This window comes from Mastacembelus armatus, chromosome 12 (assembly GCF_900324485.2).
Source record: "Mastacembelus armatus chromosome 12, fMasArm1.2, whole genome shotgun sequence".
Classification (NCBI taxonomy): Eukaryota; Metazoa; Chordata; class Actinopteri; order Synbranchiformes; family Mastacembelidae; genus Mastacembelus; species Mastacembelus armatus.
This window is the reverse complement of record NC_046644.1, coordinates 13,279,825-13,301,666: the sequence shown is the minus strand read 5'-3', so window position 1 is coordinate 13,301,666 and position 21,842 is coordinate 13,279,825. Positions and strand designations below refer to the sequence as shown.

Here is a 21,842-nt window from a genome sequence, read left to right as displayed (position 1 = left end):
ACTCATCTGGACCTGTTGTCACATCTTATCCGAAGATATGAAATGAATAAACATGTTAATAAACATCAAGGTTTTGTCTCATTAGGAGGCAGTGTGTGGTTTGGATGCATTATTTTCTACGCTTGCATTTATGTGTATGTACAACACACATGTACTCAAACACGATTCAAAACCATTAATGATTTAACACAATATAATCTCTGGTGTTGCCTCAATTAAACTGGGAAATAAAAGCAGCTCTAAAAGGCAGAGAGAGTGGGCTATAAGGTAAGAGAGTGAATAGAGCGAGGAGACGGTGGACATGAAGAAGGAAGAAGGAAAGTCAGTCTCAGCAACAACACAGAAATGTGATGAGTAAGTGGAATAAAGAAGAGAGAAAGAAATAACAGTGGAAGGGAGGAGAAAAGTGGATATTAAATCTTTGAAAATGTCTGTCTTGGTTTTTCATGTATATTAAGAGCATTTCTGGTGTCACAGTGATTTAATTTGCTAATGACCACTTTTTATGAATTGTGCAGATATGGAATTTCCAAATACAATTTTGTAAATGGAAATGTTTGGTCACTTTTGCAAGACAAAGCTGAAAGAAAAAGAGTGGATTCAGCTCAATGAGAACATGTGATTTAATGCCTTGCTGTCCAGCTAGCTCCTTGACCTCCGTGAGCTACAACAATGCTTCATCATGCTGAAGACTGTTTCTGTGTTCAAGGCCAGGAGGCAGCCATACTGGCTACTGACATTTTTCCACCATAAGGTTGTGAGCCCCAGTGATTTTAACTTGAGATTTTTTTGTTTAGGCAACACGGTGGATGAGTTTGCATCTTCTCCCCGTGCTTAAGTGGGTTTACTTGGGGTACTCCGGTTTCCTCCCACAGTCCAAAAACATGTGACTCAGGGTGACTCTAAATTGCCCATAGGAGTGAGTGTGTGTGGTTGTTTGTCTTTGTGTGTCTCTATGTGGCCCTGTGATGGACTGGTGACCTGTCCAGGGTGTACCCCTGCCTTCCACCCGAAAGAGAGCTGGGATAGGCTCCAGCAGATCCCTGTGACCCTGGTTAAGGAATAAGCGGCTATAGATAATGGATGAACGGATGGATTTTTTATTTAATCCCTTATATTGCATATGCATTCTGAAGAAAATATGGGACCTTTGTGTTTACCAGCAGCCACTGGTATTCCCTGTGTTAAGAAGAACTCCCACCTTCTAGTGACACATTCCAATCACTCAGTTAATACCTGTTCTTGTAACTCTGACAACTTGGGGGAAACGAAACACTGAAGGTGAGAATAATGAGTAACTCCAAAGTTTCATTTCTAGAAGATCTATCTGAAAAATGAAAACTGACAAAAATGTATTTATTATTATATTATATTATATTATATTATATTATATTATATTATATTATATTATATTATATTATATTATATTATATTATATTATATTATATTATATTATATTATATTATATTATATTTACTAATCTCTTCAGGTCAAAATCTTCAAATAAGGCAGATGTACTGGAAAACACACACATAGTCACCCAGAGACCATTATGTGAACTTCTGAACTTTGTCCCACAGTTACCATGGCAATGAGAGTCCCATCCCAGGGGAGCAGCTGTGCTATGCGTCCTCCAAAAGCTAAAGAAGTACCTATGACCTCTGTCAATGTAGTTTTCCCAAGATCCATCTTACATCTTTATATATTTCCTTTTCTTCTTCCCCATTTATTTAATTTCCCATGTCCTTGTTGATTTTAAGTCAGACATTACATTAAAGAGCATGTCCTCTCTCCTCCCTTAGTCTAACATTAATGGTTTAATGTATCCTTCAGTGCACTTGCCAAATCCACCTCCAGCTGAATTAGGAATACCGTTAAAAGTATTGCACACTGCCAAACAGAAAGATATGGTTTCCTTTTTCTTCCACTGTGCCACTCCCTCGTTCTCCATTCTGTTCTCTCTAAATCTAAATCTGTGTGACAGCAGGTTGGATAGCAGGATGTATAAGTGATGTACCCAATCAGTCAGTACAAACCCTGTTCTTTAGTCTCCTTTACTCACTGACATATCATTGATTTCTTCAGTGGGCATGTGTGGTCAGAGAAGTTTAGAGAGTGCTTCCTGTTTACATAGCCCTGAGGGGAAAACACAAAATGACAATAGCACAAGAAATAGGAACAAAGCTAATGAGACTGGACACTTTCACACTAGTTCTAATTTTGCTAACACTGAAAGATGAGAAAAATATTCCAATCTTCTTGGCTCCACATTAAAAAACCATTTTAGTATTTCTTTATGTTTTAGCCCAGTTGTTTTGCCCCATTTATTGCAAGTAGCACACACAGTACTTAGCATGCTAATCGCTATGTTCCAAACGAGTGGTTTAGGTTTATATGTTAATCATGAGTTTTTGTTTGTGTTTCTACCCTTTTCACTAAATTCTCTGAATCTCTTTTACTTTCTTATAGCCTACATTTTTCCTCCCTACCTAACCCCTAATTATGTGATGAAATGAATGGTATGATTATAGTCATATAAATGTAGTGGAGTGAAAGTATATATTAGCAGAATATGAAAATAAGTGTCCTGAACCTGGAATTTATATCCCTGAAATGAATCTCAGTCTCAAAAGGTGACAAATTGTATTATTTACACCTCAGGCAGACAAACCAATCTGGCTAGAATAGGTGCTAAAATAATAAAAAGAAGGAATTCAGATTAAAAATTACAAAAAAAAGGTTCTTGGTCTGAACAAACATTTACTCTTCCTGTGTCCCAACAGCCCAGGGCACAACAAAAGACATTTAAACTAAAATCAGTGTGTCAGCTGGAAGCATGTTTCTGTGTAAAATTGTCTTCCTTGATTCTGCTAATTATCTGCCTCAGCCACAATGGCAAACTTGTTTTCTGCAGCACTTTAAAACCACATTATCTTCTGCAGAGTTCGGTCATATACACATAGCCCAAGGTGTTTATTTGCCTTAAATGAAAACATTTATTGCAACCCATGTCACCATATAAACTAACACACATCATTTCTAGATACCTGCAATCATTTGTACCTTCAATTCAGATTAGGTACATACTGTATGTATTTAAGTATGTTGTGCAGTAGCCTATCTGTGAAAAATCTATGTGCATCTACTGCATATGTGCAAGTGAAAATATATAAGGCATATTCTGACATGTAGTGTCAAGAATAATTTATGGTCTGATGACTTAAGATCCATTACTGCCTTCTGTAATACCAATAACTTGTTAAGGGGCCAGACCATATAGATGATCGATCTCTGAATGGCTTCATTATATGCACCACAATGTACTGGCTTCTTTTGCCCTCGATTTCACAAACAGAAAAAAAGATGAGACGGTAATAGCCGTTTATCTGTCAGAACCCTCTATTGTGATCAGGCCGAAAGGGAAGGAGAAAACAAAAAATGGAAAAGGGAGCAAATGAACAAATGAAAAGGGTTCTGTAGATCAAAGAAAACCAGGAGGACAAGATGTGAGGTGAACACTGGGGACATTAAAGTACGTCCTTTAACTCTTAAAAATGGTATCAAAAGACTACTGGCTTTGGAGAGAGATAAAATGTTTTATTTTCTAATTAAATTCTAACATTTATATAAATGAAAACAAACTAGCAAAGTTTCCACCGGACAACGGCAGTATTATCAACAAATAATTAAACTTCATCTATTCAGATGTGCTTAATAATAATGCATCATCACAAGTACCAATACTGCAGGAATATTCTGGATGTCAGCAACACTAATGGAAGCAGAAATACAGTGGTTCAGGATCTCACAGGAATACTTAGCAGGGAGTTAAACCATAGAGATGTCAATTTATTAGCATGAAGTATGTTCTCATTAATATTTCAGCTTAAACAGAGATGGTTAAGTAGCCTCTCCTCCTCTCAAAGAAACCAACCACAGTCCGGAGTGGGGTGAAACGGAATGGGGCTCATTTTTTTTTTTTTTTGGGAGGGGATGTAGTGTCACATCCAAAGACGCAAAGACATTATTGATAGAGGCTGAGGGTTCAGAGAGAAAAAGTCATTGACGTAACTTGTCCCGTGACGCAGAGCAGCTGAAGACAATGTGACCACAGAGAAAGAGTGGAAAAGGCCTTCATGGAGTGTGAGTGTGTACATGGTAATGATGGAAAGGTTATGTCTGTGTGTGTGTGAGTACAAAGACAGCGAAAGAAGATGCATCTATGTTTTGCCTCATTTTGTTTTTTGTGTGGGTGTGTGTGTGTGTCCCTGTGTGACAGACATGGGATTGTGACATATGTGACAATGGTTCTCTCAGGTTATAACAAACATCTCATTTGTTCAAGCTGGTGCTGGCTGCATAAGACCATCTGAGAAATCACATTGAGTCTTGTGTGTGTGTGTGTGTGTGTGTTGTGTTTGTATGTGTGTATAGCATAGGGATGGGCCACTGACACTGTCTACTATTGATCAAGAACAAGGGAGAGATTGAGGGCAGGACGGACTAGTCAAGAGGAGAGGAAAATCTCCCTCCAATGCTACTTCTCTCATTTAAAAAACTTGTACATCTGTTTTGTAAATTTCATTTAAATACAAGCTACCATTTGTTCAAACACTATTATTGATCATCTCCCTATATTAGTATCAACAGGCACGAGCAGAGACTACACATCCTGCATCTAATTCTCTTCCTCTTTCTCCTCCTAAGAGAATAACCCTACAATTCCCCTAATGAGGAAAAGAGAAAAGCAATTTTCCCCTGTGTGCTTCCTGTTGTTTTCCCCCTCTGGTCCCTCTATTTGCTCTCTGCTTTAGTCTCTATCACTTTCAGCTTAGCTCTAACACAGTTTAGAGTATGTCTTCTTAATGGCTATCTCCTTACTGTTTTTCTCTCTAAGCCTCCATCTTTCTCACCCTACAACTCCCCAGCTATGTGGAGGGTTAAATCGTGTCACTGGCAAACAGTCAGAGTAGAAAAGACTGCAATAAAAGCACAAAATGGCAGATGTAAACAATTTGCTGTTCACAAAATACTGTCTACAGGTTTTTATTAAGTGGGAGGAAATTATATAAAAGAGAGCTATTAAATCTATGAAGAGAAGGAAAGCAAGTGGACAGAGGTATACTAGGGTTAGAAAGACAGAAAACAAGAAAGATCATTGAATGCAAAACAAACATGAAGCCATAGAAAAAGAGAAATCATATTTATTAAAATAGAGTATGACATGTGGCATCCAGCTGTGCCTGTCATATAGTAGCCCAGTGATAAATAAACCTTTATTGCCTTTTCCTATCTTTCCTCTCATCTCTCAGCCTTGTTTCTTTCCTGTCTCCATGTGACCAAACCACTCCCTCCCTTCCAGCAGCACAATATTAACAACTCAAAATAACTGCATTACTATTCTAATTGTTTTTCCTCCAATGCCACGGAAAAGCCACAATACAACCCATCTGTATGAAAGCTCTCTTTTTATCACCCAAATATAATAACATATACTCCACAGAGTCAAAATGAAGTGATGGTATAAAAACCCTACCTGGCAAAAAGAAGCGGTTCCAGGTTACAATCCACTAAAGGCAGGCACAGGTACTACACGCATCCCCATTAAAATGGACTACTTCCTCTGTCAAACTGGAGTGTGAGTGTGTTTGGGGCTGGCTAGCTAGGCTGGTGTGTGTGACTCTGTCAGTGTGGGCTAGGCCAACTGAACTGTGCAGAGACGAAAGAGAGGGAGAGCGAAAGATAAAGGGAGAGGGAGAGAGAGAGGGAGGGAGAGGAAGAGAGCGAATGCCCAAGAGGCTAAGAAGGTAGACTCCCAAGCTGCACAAACAAGTGAGAAGGAAGAAGTGAGAGAGAAGAGACAGAGATAATGAGAAGAGACAAATGAGTAGTGAGAGCTCAGAGAGAAGCATATGCATGCTCATTTGTGGTGTGTATGTCAACCAAATATAATAACTGCTCTATAATGTCCTCCATGATTGCAGATGTGTGTCTGCAAATATTGCCTAACGTGTGTACATATACTCTATAGTGTCCATTTATGGCTGCACAACACCCCCACCCTCCATTTCTTTGTGAAGACTTTAAGGCACTGCACTCCAGGTCCCACAGGATGCACAAAGCACACAATGGACACATATCTATTGTAAACACACACACGAACATGTGCAGTTTAAACACGACAATCTGACACACAGTGTAGATACAGAGTCATAGGGTAACAAAACCGTATATGACACAGGACCCATGTCATATTGTAAAAACTTCCTGTCCTAAAGCAAAATACTAGATTTTAAAAATGATCTCTACATTGTAGCTCCTGAGCTCACCAGTAGCAGCCAAACAGTGAAAAGTCAGGTGGTGTACTATAAATTGTTCACCACTGCATCAATGGCAAAGTGCCATCACAACTATACTATAGTTGGATTGTAGCCACAGTTTCAAATTCCTTTCATAAATTCTTCTCATAAATTTCAGATGATTTCATTTAATTGTTTAAGTCTGGCAAATCTGGAAGGCAAAGCCTGTAAGATCAGATCTAAAGTATAAGCCTATGTTATGAATTATAAATAACATACTGCCCTTTGTACTTATGCAAACAATACAAGTTGATGGATATCATAAGCTAACTTTATGTGTACTGCACATTCACAAACATTTGTTTTATATTGCATTGTAGGACTATATAGATATGTGTGTGCTCTATAATTGAGTCGTAGCCTGACACAATATGCTTTACATGGATGACATCAATGCAATGTTGGCCCATTTTCCTCTCAGCAAAACTAATAGTCGTTTCTGCTATTAGTTTGAAATTTCTTCCATAAATTATTAATATGTAAACAACCAATGAGTAAAGCTTCTATAATACATAAACAAATTAAACTGTATTGAACCTGCTGCATATGCAGCATCAGTGCTGGAGCTTCCGTTGTCACTAATTTTGAAGCTTTGCCTCTTGTTGAGTTACAGTTATTTATTTTGAGCAGGTGCCAATACAACACCTGTAATTTGACACACCATAAATAGCCATTTTAGCCTGTTCCTTTGTTGTAGAAGGAAACATCTACTTAATAAATAAATACCCTAATAATAAAACCTCACCAGTGACAACTTTGAATTCTTGATAGTTTAGTTCAAGTGAATTTGTTAATGTAACAATAGCAGAACAATCAATCCATACAATCTAATAAAAAGGTCTAGATGTCTATAAGCTTCATAAGTGAATAGCCAATATAAAAAAAGACTTATAAACCTTAACCTATAAATCGGTGTGTCTTGATAAAAAACTAAATATACCAGCTGTATGTGAGTGGCTATCTGTCCTTCACTCTTTCACTCAAACACAATCGCTCTCTCTCTCTCTGTTCTCTCACACTTCTTTCTCTCTCTTATCTCAAGGGCCTCCTTAGTGCTACCTCATAGAAAGTTTTTTTTTCTTTTATCTTCTCAGGGTGACAAACAACATTTGACATTCAGACGTAGAAGACACACACACACACGCACACACGCACACACACACACACACACACCCTCACACACACACACACACACACACACACACACACACAGTCTCTCAACAATGTTGCTCGGGTCAACAACTATCACTGACAACACCATTCAAGAGGTACACTTCTTAAACAAAACAAAATGGTCTCATATAAAGAGCAGCAGGTAACAGTTCAAGTTAGGTACTAGTTACAAAAGAACGGACATGCAAAAGTGTTTGCTGTAATTATATTAATGCTGAGTCAACATCAACAGATGTGGATTTTCAAACAATTAAACTTTAGTTGATTTTACGCAGTTAAAATAAAGCACTAACAGATGGGATAAGAGCCCTGCTTCTGGAACTGCATGAGCCTCAAATAATGGAAGAATGAATCACGCCACTGTTATTTGTCGGATTTCTCCCATACATCTGTCCCAGTGTCTGCTTTCCCCTTCTCAGGCAAGCGCTAATTAGGAAAAAAAAAAAACTCCTAATGTCATCACAGCATATATGACACACAATAGAGACAAAAATTCCAGCTTGAATATGAAATTCAAAAGACCCAACCTTTGATTACCAGAATCAAAAAAACTAGAACTTCACCAACAAAAGAAACACTTACTGTGCAACATAAAGCATTTTTTTGGTCCTGTAAATGTGAGTAATATGCAAACAATTACTGTACTGCTTCCTCACCTAGAGCAGCATTTGATTGTTGTGATTGCAGCATGCAAACAGTGCAACTTACAGTCAAATTCACAAAGAGATATTTAAATTGTTTGATAAGCAAGCAAACAAAGACAATAATCCTAACTGCCACTAAAATGACCCCACCTGAACTCTCACAAAAGATCTGTGAGTTTGACCTTCATAAGAGCAGTAAAACAACATACATTACCTTAGAAACAGGCATGTGGACACGGAGTGTGCTTGCTTAAATGAATGTATGAAGTGTGTTATTATTGGTGTCCTAGAGTACGGCAAATGATGCCACAGTTCATCCACACATGCACACGTGCACAGCAGAAAGAGACACAGGCTGCTAATCCAATGTGACCGTATGTGATTTTTTTTTTTCCCCCCCTGTCCGTTTTTTGGACGTGCCAGTGCTTCTTTTCTCCTCCTTATTCTGTTGTTGCTGCAGTCCCAGCTTCTCCTCAAGCTCAGTAATAACGTGTATGCCAACGTGTGTGCAAAAGACAGTGAGCGGGGAGGAGGGGGGCAAAGAGGGACTTGGTGAAGGAGGGGGAAATTAAAAAAAAAAAAGACAGATGGAATCAGGGACAGACAGAGGTGTGATAGTGAAAGGGTGAATTGTAAAAATGTGATGCATTAAAAACACAGACGGTCATGAAAAGATCAAATGCACCTAAATCTCAGGAGACCAAAACAGTCAGTGTCCTTCTTTCTCTCTCTCTCTCTCTCCCCATCATCCCTCCCTTCCTCTCTCTCTCTCTCACTCTCTCTCTCTCTGTCTCTCCTCCTCCCCTCTTTCTCCAAATGCTATTTTTAGAAGTTGCTCTGTCACAAATCAAAGCACCGAATCAAAACCTATGAAAGAGCAGGATGTTAAGGGCCATGTCTTTTGCACCTAATAAGACACCCCACACCCTCACAACACACACACACACACACACACACACACACACACACACACCACACACACGCAGTACTACAATGCTCTTGTGTCTGTGTCAGACCTACAGGGAGCATGTAAACTATTCATAAGGCCTTATCTAATCATATCATGTGCTAATAGGTAATGGGCATTTCAAACAGCTATTTTAAACATTGTCAATTACACTGCACAGACCACTGACTCTGGCTTAAGGTATTCTCGAAGGAAGCATTTCCAGATGATGCATAAAGTAATGATTGATATTTAAACAGTAGAATATCAACTTAAAGCAAACTAGATTTTTGCCAATTTCATCAGCTTCAAGCAGTTTATTTGCTCTTTCTCCCGTGAATTAGCGGTGAAATGTTTTAAACTTCTCAGGCTCACCATTGTCATTAAACACTTCATAAAAAGCGTCCCTATGTCATCAAGACCGCCCTTATTTGCACATTAAACTATTATCCCAGCTCTACTGCATGTTCAGTGAAGCAAAAATATTGTCTTTAGTGTAAAGAATGGTGTAATTACAGTTGAGAGTGAATGAATTTCATGCTCTGTTGCACCTGAGTCTGCAATTCTCTTACACACTATCTCCTGTGCTAATGCATAATTTCCATTTTATAACACAGCTATGAATAGTTAAAGGTGGGCTAAAATAAAGCCAAACACCACTCCATCAAAGGGAAATCATTAATGTTTAAAGCGAGGCAAGGGAATTAATCCTACACTACAGGCCACAGTGAATAACATCACTGAGTTTTGTGTGTGTGTGTGTGTGTGTGTGTAGGAGACTAGGATCAATAGACAGCATAGGGGAAACAAAGACAGTATTAAATACAAACAAAGTTAAGCTGAAAGGCTGCATATTTGCAAATGACGGCTGCTTCATTCACATGAACCTTAAAAATGTAAAGAGCTGAAAATAGGACAAAGCAAAAAGGATGGGACAAGGGAAAACAGGGACAAATGAAGAAAGTGGATGAAAATACATTTTTTCCTTTGATATCAATGTTGCACATCATTGGCATTCACACATGTGCTGAGCACCTTCATTTAACAATCCAAATCATGGCAAAATAACAGACTGCATGAAGGTGTGTATTGTAGCACTGTGCTGAAAAACAATTCATGGTGCCAATGAGTGCAAACCAGATGGGACAGTGTGTCACTATGTTCATGGATGGATTACCAAACAGACCTACAGGGCACAAGCCCAAGGACCCAAGGGGTCAAGGGGCACGTAGACCAGAGAACTAAGGCGAGACTGTCGGTCCTTCTGTTGGATAGTCAAACAAAAACAGTACAAATGAGTGCAAAAAACACACAAAATTAGTTTGTGAGTCTGTGTAGAAGAGGTGGGGGCGTTTCACATGTCTGTGCTCAGAGGCCAACTGCCTCCTAATCCATCCATGGCTGTAGTATACTGTGGTGGCCATGCTGGTTAAGCATGCCCTTGAATTCAGAATGAATTGTAAACAATGTCAACAGAAAAGCACACAGGTTTTGGCGTGTTTAAAACCTTTTCGCTTAAGCTTGTTGAAAGATTATGTCTAACCAGCAGACTACTTTGTAACCATTAAATCCTTTTAGAAACACAGAACACCATTCAGACGAAACACGAAGTCATAACTTCACTGTGCTTCACTATACTGTGAAATGTTTCAGCGTGGATTTCCATTTCTGCTCCATTTGGACGAGTCCTAAATCTGAACATCGCACTTCGAAAGACAACACATCCCAAAAATGGCACGCAGCGTGCTGTTAGTGTCTTTGTGGAATTCATCCTTGTCTAATTAGAGACAATGAAGTGGAAAATGTGTGTCTCTCACAGAGAAACAGAGAGAGCAATAGAAATGTTAATCACATGAACATGTGCCATTACAGATGTTGCATATATTTATACATTTTTTTCTATGATTTTGTTTTCAGAGTGTGTTTTACTGAGTAATGATCTTGCAAGTGCGCTTTCACTACATTCCCTCTGTCTGACATGTAGAATGAAGATACTTATATTTGTACTGTTTCCCAGTTATGATAAGATGACAGGTGTGTAGCAGCCTGTCTCACAGCTCACTCCGATCCTCGCTGGACACCCAGTGAAAATAAAGTGTCAAAAATCACACACACACACCTCCTTTTAGCTACTTGTTAACTGTCTCCTCATATGCTCATATCTCATATGCTCCAGTATCACTTGCTGTCTCCTATTGTAACCCTGAGAAGCAGCCTTTCTGCAAACAACTCTAGGCTTGAAAAACCTACTCTGTACCTGTCACTGTTTCAACACAATGTCCGTCACTGCACTGTCACTCCGAATATGATCCTCTGCTATCCTTGCTGTCTTCCTGTCAATCGACTCTTCCTGCAAAATGACCAAGAATCTTTTTCACTCACAGGCGAGCCACTGCCATGTAAAACCCACATGAGACCCTAAAACCCCATTTAGCACTAATACACTCTAAATGATCAAAATCATGGCCTTTCTTACACACAATCACTTTGTTTGTTTGTTCTGTTTGGGACTTTTTTATTAACTCTATTTCTGTTATATTTATAGTCTGTGCACTGCTGCAAATCACATGGCCAATCTGGGACAATAAACACTGAATCATTAAATGACAATGTGATAAAGTGACAGGGATGGCTCATAGTGATAAATCTACAGTGGATTCTCAACTTTTTCAGCTCCTTTCAGCCCACAGACTTAACTTTTCTCTTCACTCTCACCACTTTGCTGGATGTGGAAATAAGTAACTGTTTGCTAACAAGGTTTGTCCTATCAAATTGAAAGGTGATGATATATTAGTGTTATGGTCACAACTTGTTTTCACTGTCTCCTAGAGGTAAAAAATAGTTATTGCAGGTTTAAAAATACTCTGCATTGCTTGGACTTCTCCAGGTGTCAGTGTCACACATGGAGTGTATGTCATGGAGAGAGAAGGAGTCGAGGTAAATTAGGCCAGGATATGCTGATCAGCGGGGTGAATGTGATAATTGCTGCTTTTCTGAGGACTTCACATAAGAAATACAGTACAGTACAGGTGTATAATCAGACATCCAGACAAACTGATGCTGTCAAGTTGCTGCCAATGTGCGTCTCTAAAGACAAAATAGGGAAAATGGGCGAAAAACAAATAGTTTCAGTTTCAGTGAATTCTAAGTGGAGCAATCAGCATATTTTCTGTTTGTTATTTTGTGTTACTGCTTGAAATGCAGTGTGCTCTACAAGTGATGCATATTCACAGCCACTTCCTATGATGATCACTGATGAAGTACACACTTAAATGCCTGATGTGGAGAAAGATGGTAGAAAAGAAAAACAGAGGAGAGGAGAAAGCATCATATTCTTCACTTCCAACGCAAAACTCAAGAGAAAGAGTCACACAAAGTGAAAATGAGAGAGTCACTGTGTCACTGCTTCCTCCAACATAAATGCTGTATTAAAACCACTTCAGCAGCTAAAACAGATTCTCATAAATGTGAAATGAGATATCCAGAGAGAGAGAGCGAAAACAGAACACGCTTCCTCCAAACCACAACAGGCACACTTTGTTCATTAGCAGCAGCCATGTTTTTTTCACTGTTAATATGAGCCTATGCTCTCATGTAGAAAATTTATGCGACTTTTACTGCAGATAATTTGCTTTCCTCTTCTGACGCAGAGAAGAAGTGCCAGCATTGCTCATCAAATGCTAACTGTGTGTGATGAAGTACGGCTGTCATTTTCAAAATGGCCAGTCCTGCTTAAATTCCCATTTGAGGGCGTGTGTGTGTCTGTGCAGCTGAACAAATTTATTTTTCCAGCAGCTTAGCGGCTAATGCTGCCCAGACAAGAATGTACCGGAAGCTTTCCAAGCAAGGAGCTTGGAGACTTTTAATGGCCTATGGGATACCACACCGCAAGACTAGATGTTTGTTCCTGTACATAAATATCTATGCCTAATAAAACAGTTTAATCATACAACATATAAATCACATATTAATTATTACATCATAAATTATTACGTTACTTTATTATGTACTAAAGATATAAAATTTTGGATAATTGTGCAGCTGACACTATCACAACAAGGTTCCTGTTTTTATTTTTAAAAAGGACAAAAGCCCTGAAGGCAGGTTCACAAGTGAAATAAATACATATTGAGTGAAAATAAAGCCTAAAATTAAACTTGATGAAAAATTTATATCAATTTGACAAGGTTGTTATTTTTAACTATGTGCTGACGTATTTTAACAAGGCAAAAATTCTCCATCCCTGACAGCTGCCTTAGGGTATATGCAGGAATCTGTCCAGGATCATCCGCTAACACCTGACAATGTTACATCCTCTGCTATATAATATTCTCTCATCCATCTCCATGACTACCTCATGCTCTTGACCGTCTCCCATCTACCCCATGGGCCACTTTGCTGCAAGTTGTGTTTTTAGCATCTATAACTTTAAGTCAAACTTTTCTGTCTTTATTTCTGCCCTGATATGTGGCTGAAACAGAAAACTATTTAAGTTTAGAAAAGACATCATAAATAGCTGAACGTCTGCTTAAACATCTGCTGACTTTAACACACAGAAATGAAACTGGGAAACTATCATCATGGCTCACTTTCAGAGGGAAAGGAGGATTAGAGAATCTCCAAGGGAAAAGGGCTCATGTCCAAATTTGTCCTAAGGAAAGCACTGAGGGACTGGAGGGAGGAATAGGGCAACAACTGACATCAACACTATGAGGGTAACCCTGTCAGCTGGAAAAATGGAAAAGAGCAAAGTAGCACTGGTAGATAAAAAGGATGTGGGTTCCACACCATGTTGTCTTTCCCCTTCGCAGAGGATTCTGCTCTCTCTGCACACTTGAACATAACTCTGAGGTGCCTGCTTCAGCTGAGCGCGAATTTACTCATCTTTGTGAATGAGGAACAAATACATTTACTGACACAGTGAAAATGTGTGATTCAGTGGGTAATTTTACAAAGCCCTTTTGCTGCAGTTCTTACTCACTGGCAGAAATACACACTGTGCATCAAAGATACACTTCATCCAGTTTACAAAGTAAAGTTCTAGTGTTGACTCATCAGTAAAACTGAGAAAGAACTTTGGTTATTTGAGCACTACCAAAGAAATATTCATTCATGTTGAATGAGAAAAACATTCTCTCAGTTGCTCTGAACTCTACAATATGCAAACTAATGAGTCTCAGGTAACAATTATTGAGTTTGGTCTGTGCTAAATCAAGATACTCATGTTTCAAAAGGATTGTGTCGGATTGTCATCTTGTTTAGTGTGAATAAGATTTTGAACTTTTTTAATATGTTTATATAATGCATTGCTATTCTGTGGATAGAGCTAAGCTGGATGGATCTGTACTTGTCAAAATCTATACAGTCTATAGCATAAGTGTGTCCTCCTTTCGCTTGCTAAAATGAAATTACCCAAAGGATACACACCAAGATGTCAAGTAAAATATGCAGAATACTTGGTTTTTAAAGGCTTGCATACAACAGAAAGGAGACTACAAAGGCATTCTCCTCCTCATTCTTGACAAAACTGATTTGCGCAAAATTAAACACATTTGCAGTTGACTGAATACAAACTATTTGCCTCTAAGGTAGTCTGGAGAAATGCAATCAAAAGTGAACTAATTTGTCTAGATGTAAAATGTTATGATTAAGCGTGTATTCCCTTGCCTTTGGGACACCGTTCAGATTTCCATTTAATAAGAAACCATAGGGAAAGGTTCTAATAACCCCACAGAGAAAGTATACAGGAACAGGACAGGACATGCATGCATTCAAATGAAATCCCATTATACATTTCTGTTTCCATGTGTGATGTGTGGTTTTGCCTGCTAAATTTGAAAAGAGTAAAAGCTGTTCTCCTCACTTAAACTAAGCCACAAAGCACCCAACCATATCTGAAAGGGATGACGTCATTTATGGTTTGGGATTTTCCTCACCCCCACTATCACTTCAGTGTAGACTTACTCTGAGAGATGGAGAGAAAGATCTGTCTCCATCAGGTGAGAAGCTGAATTAGCTACAAGTTAGAAAAAGCTTTATAATGGGAGCAAAATAACTATTGTACAAGGATCATTACAAAGCCTAAACACTAACAAAACTTAGAGAGGTAATAAATTGGGGCAGTTTTTTTATCCATGTCTACACCAATCAATATGCTGGTTTAGGCAGTGGAGCTTCAATAAATCGCGTACGTGACTTAGGATGTTTGCCAAGCTATTTTATTATCGAACATACTGAACACTGCGGTGTGTGTAAGCTGACACTAGTCAGAGGAAGAAACAGACAGCAACGTGTACGATTCCTCTTGTGTTTCTGTGGAGTACTACAATGTGTGTAGATACATTTTTACAGGAAAACAACGCAGCAGTAAAATGTTGCATTGTACTTAGCTTATCTTTCACATCTAAACGTTAAATTAGTTGAATTCATGAGAAAAGTTCATAAAGTTCACTCTCTGAAGTAGTTCAAATATTGGAGAATGTTCAAATACAGGCCAAGTTCTGGGTCATTTACACTTCTGGGTAATCAGGTCTCATCCTGAATCAGATGAACCATATGAGCAAAAATACACACACATATAGGCCTGTGTGAGCTCAGACATAAATACACACACACTCACATCAAGAAAGGGATGAAAGATTGTCGGCTTGTCCCCGTCTTTTTCATGTGCTGATGAAATAAAGCCCTAATGTGCAACAGGTGTGCAATCTACACACAAGGTTATTTATCTCTTTTAATCACCTTTCAGCTAAACTCTAACAAAGTGGTTTGTATGGGGCTTTGCTGTTCATCAAAAATGAAAGAAATGAGGAAAGAAAAACGCAGTACAAATTAAGGAAGCATTGAATAGGCCTAAAAAATAAATGCACATTATAAACAGGATCATATTAACCCTTCACACATCTGCTCGATACTGCTCCAGACAACATTACTCTGTGTATTCTGTCTAAAGTTTTATCGAACTGGAACTCGATGGCACAACTTTCCCAAAATTTGATAAGATAAGAAAAGAAAAAAAAACATTTGGATTAGATTTCCCTGGGTAATGCTTGAAATGACTAAATCAGGCTACAGTAATCTCACTCAGAGCCCTGCAGCCACCCTTCTAATCAGAGCAGTCGAGGACCAGTGAGCACTTAAAGATCAGTTGCAGTGCATCCTCAATTGTACCCTGTGCCACCATTGTGCTACGCTGTGGGTAGGCTTGTAATGATTTCATCCAACAGGGATGATATTTTGTTTGGATTTTCAGCAAAGACTGAGTGTATTATAAACTTGTGTGCGTGACTGTATTTGTTTAAAGACACAACAAAAAAACCACATGGTTCTAACTGGCCGTGACCAAACGGCAGACGTGCACAATTAATGACAAGCTGGTGAACATAGTTAAACATTTTACAGCTAAAGAGTCAGATAAAAAAAAAAAAAGCATAAAAAAGGAAGTGAGTATTACACTGGTAAACACATAGATGCCCCCATATGATAACTTTCTGCTGACACAGAGCCATATCAACATAAAAGGTACTCATTTCTCAATGTCATGTTCACATGTCAAAAAATACCTTCAACATATTTTACAGAGTGGCTTAACTGAAAACTCAAGGAAAACTGTAGCTGCACAACTGTAGAAATGCAACATGTATGTTTAAGTTGAGCACAAATATGTCAATGAAAGACAGAATAAAGCAAAACATCAGCTTTTCACCCTAAAGGCCTACAGAAGGTAACCTGGATTAGTGGGATTTTATCATAATATGCACATGTATCTAATTTATCATGTGTTCAGGTGTTTATTGATTCATCTTTGGCCTCAGTCAAAATTGGAAATGCTTGTAGAGGGGTGTGTGTGTGTGTGTGTGTGTGTGTGTGTGTGTGTGTGTGTGTGTGGGTGTGTGTGTGTGTGTGTGTGTGTCCATGTGCCATACCTGTTCAAAATGCGGAACGTGAGGTTCCCTCCGGTGAAGCTGGAGCTGCTTGTCAATATTGTCCTTCAAACACTGACACACGCGGCGCTTCTGGTCTGCTGAATAGGCTTCCAGGCTGAGCAGGCAGTCACACTTCTAGAGACAGAGAAAGAGAAAGAGAAAGAGGAAGAGAGGGAGACAGAGGGAGGGAAGAGGAGCAAGAGGGGTGGAGGAAAATACAGCAGGCAATTAGGCAAGTGTCTTCTGATCCTTGGATAGTGAAAGGGTTCAAGATAGGTAGAGCACAAGAGAACAAATTAGAGGACTGCAATATAAAATATAAATGAACAAAAGGCAAAACAAGAGCTACATGTCTGTGTATGAGAAAAAGGGCAGTGAGTGCCTTCAAAGTATATAAATGACTAACAAAAAAGCTTAATCCATCACAAATGTGTGTGAACGAGCAAATTTACATCTGTGTGTGTGTCCAGCAGGATGAAATAAATACAGTATCCATTCATAAGTGGCCCTGGACCCACTAGTACAGTGTGGTGCTGTGACTATCTGCATGACTTTTCTTTTTGCACATTCAGTTGTCTTTGGAACTTTGTTTTCACAGGCCGTAAAGTGACAAAACACTAGCATTAGTGAAATAAGATAATAGCCAGGCAGAATCTGATATGCTGACAAAATGACTGTGTGACCAATGGCAAGATGGTCCTCCTGAAAGAGCACAAATCAATACACCCCAGATGGGAAATACATAAGAACAAATCTTTCACAACCAGTGGTAAAGTGTGAGTTGGCAGAGCTTGGTGAAATGTTAAATTTCACTGAAAAGGACACAAACACCCCCAACTGCCTCTCCAGGACATCCAGAATCTGCGTTTGATCTCAGTGACATGCAGATTAACTATTTAATGGATTAATTGTTGTTTTTGGTCATAATTCCAGCAGGATACGTTTGATAAAAGACAGATCTCGAAAGTAAAAAAATCTTTGACATGCATGAAACTAATTTGAGTCCATTTTTGCTCCGAATCCTAATTTGGTAACAGTTTCCGAGCAGACCTCTTAAAAACTTTAAGGAGGAGAGTTAATGGGAGTATATTATCTAGGATAAGAACACTCTGTGCCAGTTAGTGTTATTTCAAGTCTGGAGTTGTATCTAAGCTAAAGTATTTTAAGAGCTGAATGGAAACAGAAAATAAATATTTAAATATTCTATAGTACAAATTGTTTACATACATACTGTATGTTGGTAATCATTGCAGTTGCAATAGTTTTGCTTCTTCACATTTTTGAGAAGCTTCATAACCTTACATGCATTTTATAAATACAACAAAGCAGAGTTTGGGCTTGGGTGGAGGTGGTGAATACAATAAATGCTTCCTGATCTCATATCCCATCTGAGATTTTTTTTTTTTTTTTTACACCAGCTCCTCTCGTCCACCTTTTCTATTACTCAGATGTACTCAGTTGAAGGATAGTCTGCATTACTGAGGTCCAGCACTGAGGAATCTATTTTTCTACATGTATAGTAAATTTTTAACACTTCTGCTCTTTTGAATTTGATCATTTCCATCTTCCTCGGGTGTTATGCTTCCGGTGTTGTCAGGGAAAAACATTGTCCTGACATTTTTGAGCACGGATCGGGCTATAAATAGAATTTTTCCATTTTGTGCAAGTCTTCAGAGATTGATTGAAGTCCTTAGGGTTTTTTTTTTTTGATGTTTCTTCACCGCCCTGGTCACTGGTGAATCATGATGCTAGTTTATTTGCCTGTTTCCTGACTGCATGTCTTTTTGCATGCCATGCTGTGTTGCTATCTCTTGGACAATCAGTCTCTTTCAGTGTCACTCAATTTCCTGCTGAAGATGGAAATGCTGCTGTTGTAGGGTCGACTGGGGCAACACATTGGGTGGTTCAAGCATTGTCCGTTGGTGATGTTAATTTTTAATGCATTTAAAGTCTACATATTAATGTTAATGTGTCAGTTGCAATTTAATGCAGCATAAACAGTTTCACACACAATGCACAGCTCTGTTAAAATGTTAAATACATAGCAGGGGAAACAATTGATTTTGTTTCTCAACATTCAGAAAACAAAGAAACAGTGAACAATAAAAGAAAAAACCCATGGTACAGCAAGAGACGGAAAAAAGTTTCAAATTAAGAACAGAGAAACAAAGAGACAAAAGCACAAAAGAGAAGCAGGTTAGACAGCAAAGGCATTTATGAAATTGAGCCTGACTGTTTTCAATTGCATCACAAGATGATGAAATAGGGGCCTTTTCAGAGTGGACAGAAATCAATGTTGATGTTCTTTCATATAAATCATTTGGACTGAATCTGAGTCTATTATGGTGCAACAGAGGCCATAACACTCAATGTAAACAGCTAGTTCCTGGGCAAACACTGTACTGTATATTATTGCTGTCGGTGAAAATCTCATAATTCTATTATAGGTTACTTTTGAGTTCTCACATAAAGGATTTCAATAAATTCCACGGGTCCAAAAAGGTCAGCAAAAATGATTTAAAACCCAGTGGGTGAACTGAAAAACGGCAGCAAACTGGATATAACTCTGTATCAGCTGGGTCCTGAAATGTTTATGTTTTAAGGGACAGATTATAACTTGCCTGGAATGCAAGGCTCTGGATGTGTTTCCAGTTCTTTTAAATATTCTAATTTTGTGATGTAGGTGGCTGTAGAGTGTTGGTTGGTTCTTCACAGCTAATGCTGAAATATCCAGTGTTTCAGTTGAACGTTTGATGGTGGGGATGGCCTGTTATTCTGAGCCTATAAAATGCTCATATTAACAATTAGCTCCAACAGCTGCTCCCATGGATGTGGAGTTCTTGTTTTTGTTTTACAGCAGTGCCCTGGCATGCCCAAAGCTGTAGATGTTTCAACTGGAATCAAATACCATACATCACCAAAAATGTGATCTGGACTTTATTTTGTACTATCGATGTAAACAAGGATATTAAGTAAACGTTTGTATGGCTTGTGTCTTGCCTGTTTCTTCAACAGAGAGCATCAATAAAAGCCATGCCCCAGTTTGGAATGAATCAAACTTTTTCTGTACTCAGCATGTGGCATCAGCTGCCCGACTGACACGAGTTGATTTAATAGTTGCCTAGAGACAGCAATGCAAGACCACTTCTGCATACTCAAAATAAAGGTGGTGCAGTGAGCAATCTCAATTTCTCCAAAATAAAATGTTGTCACATCCAAAGCCAGCTAAACTTCAGTTATTTCATAGCCTTTTGACACATATGCAACCCAAAATCTCACAACACACATTCTGAATTTTCATTCATGTCTGATTAAGACCGCATTCTCCTCATTCCATATTATTTACCCTTAGGTGATAATTATATAGGGTGATTAATAGTGCAAGGATAATGCAGAGGCTCAGGCCTTTGAGAAAACACTGCCTCATATGGCCACTGTTCCACATCAAAGATGGCACATCTGCAATAGAGCACTCCAGTGTCCCAGAGGCATGCATGCACCTGCACCCACACACACTGACAAGCACACACTCACTTAGCTTTAAACTGTGGGCACAATACCAGTGTGAACTCTTACGATGAATACACTCTTAGTGTAGCAACATATTTACAAGCTATAATCATCAAGAATATAAACAAAAATGCTCCAGCTGGGACTCTCAGCTTTGTGACTAATAGCAAAGCACAGGTCTCAGAGCTGCAGGAGTGCTTACATCCCTAATCCATCAAAAGGAGGAAGTGTGTATGTTTACACAGACTTGGTGTGTAAATACAAGGCACATGGTGCATACTACTGTATACTGTACACCAATGACGACATTCACATTTTGTTTGGGTAAAGAAAGAAAATGGAAAAATAAACTGTGAGGCCATTTTTAATGAGTAATGCATCATACGCAGTTCTTCATTTCCATTGCTAGGTCAATGTTAATGATGATTTGCTTGACCCAGCTAATACTTTCTATTTTTCTGATTTGTCTGTAATATTACACACTTACATGTCATTGCAGTGCATAAGTTAAAATAATGTCACGAGGTCAAATGAGTAAACTGCTGAGAGTTGGTCACAGACCAAACATTTTAGACAGGAATCATCTGGAGCCAACTAGATCTTTGTATAATGTTGGAACCACAGAACAGTCATCTCTTAGATGACACAGTAGTTTTGTCTCTACAGTTACAGTAACTTTTAAAGAACAAATCGCCTGAAAGAGTTTGGACTGTGTTGAATTTGAAAGGAAATCACTGGAATCTCCTGCACTCAAGGTCTTTAGGGATTTTCATGTTAAGGTCAAGTTGCGTCTTGACATTAAACAGCATCCAGTCAATGACCCAAACCGCAGCACCAGAAACAATAAGAGAGCCTTTTCCAGGACAAATTGTAAGATGTCAGTTTTTTCAGGTCATAAACGAAGCCCTTATTATTGGAATAACAGAGAGACCATTTTTCTTCTTCAGAACACGATTACCTCAGGAACTGTATAAGCTAAAGCAGCTAATGGTTCCTTTACTCTAGCTCCCAGTTTAGTTCACTTCTGTATATAAATCCACTGGTTCAAGAGCTAATGAAACAAAATTCAATGAATGGCCACTGGCCTACCACGGAGTGGATAAAAATACAGGCAGCATTTCCCCTTAATCAGATTGATTAAAGTGCTCCCTGGTTGAAGCCCTCCCCCGAGCCATCTGGCAGACGAGTTTTCAGTGTGCTAGTGGCCCGCTGTCAACACAACTCACCTAAGCGGCTTCAGCACCATATATAACATTCACCTATCTTTTATTCACACTGCCTTGTA

General features: G+C 38.7%; 1 protein-coding gene across 4 annotated transcripts in view; it reads right to left on the bottom strand.

Moving 5' to 3' along the window:
- The window catches only part of rgs3a (regulator of G protein signaling 3a), a 93,037-nt gene that overhangs the window by 32,248 nt on the left and 38,947 nt on the right, over positions 1 to 21,842 (bottom strand). For all 4 annotated transcript variants that reach the window (XM_026298111.1, XM_026298109.2, XM_026298110.2 and 1 more), the window contains one exon: positions 17,048 to 17,182. In XM_026298111.1, the coding sequence (XP_026153896.1) occupies positions 17,048 to 17,182 (135 nt within the window). The remainder of the gene's footprint in view (positions 1 to 17,047; positions 17,183 to 21,842) is intronic.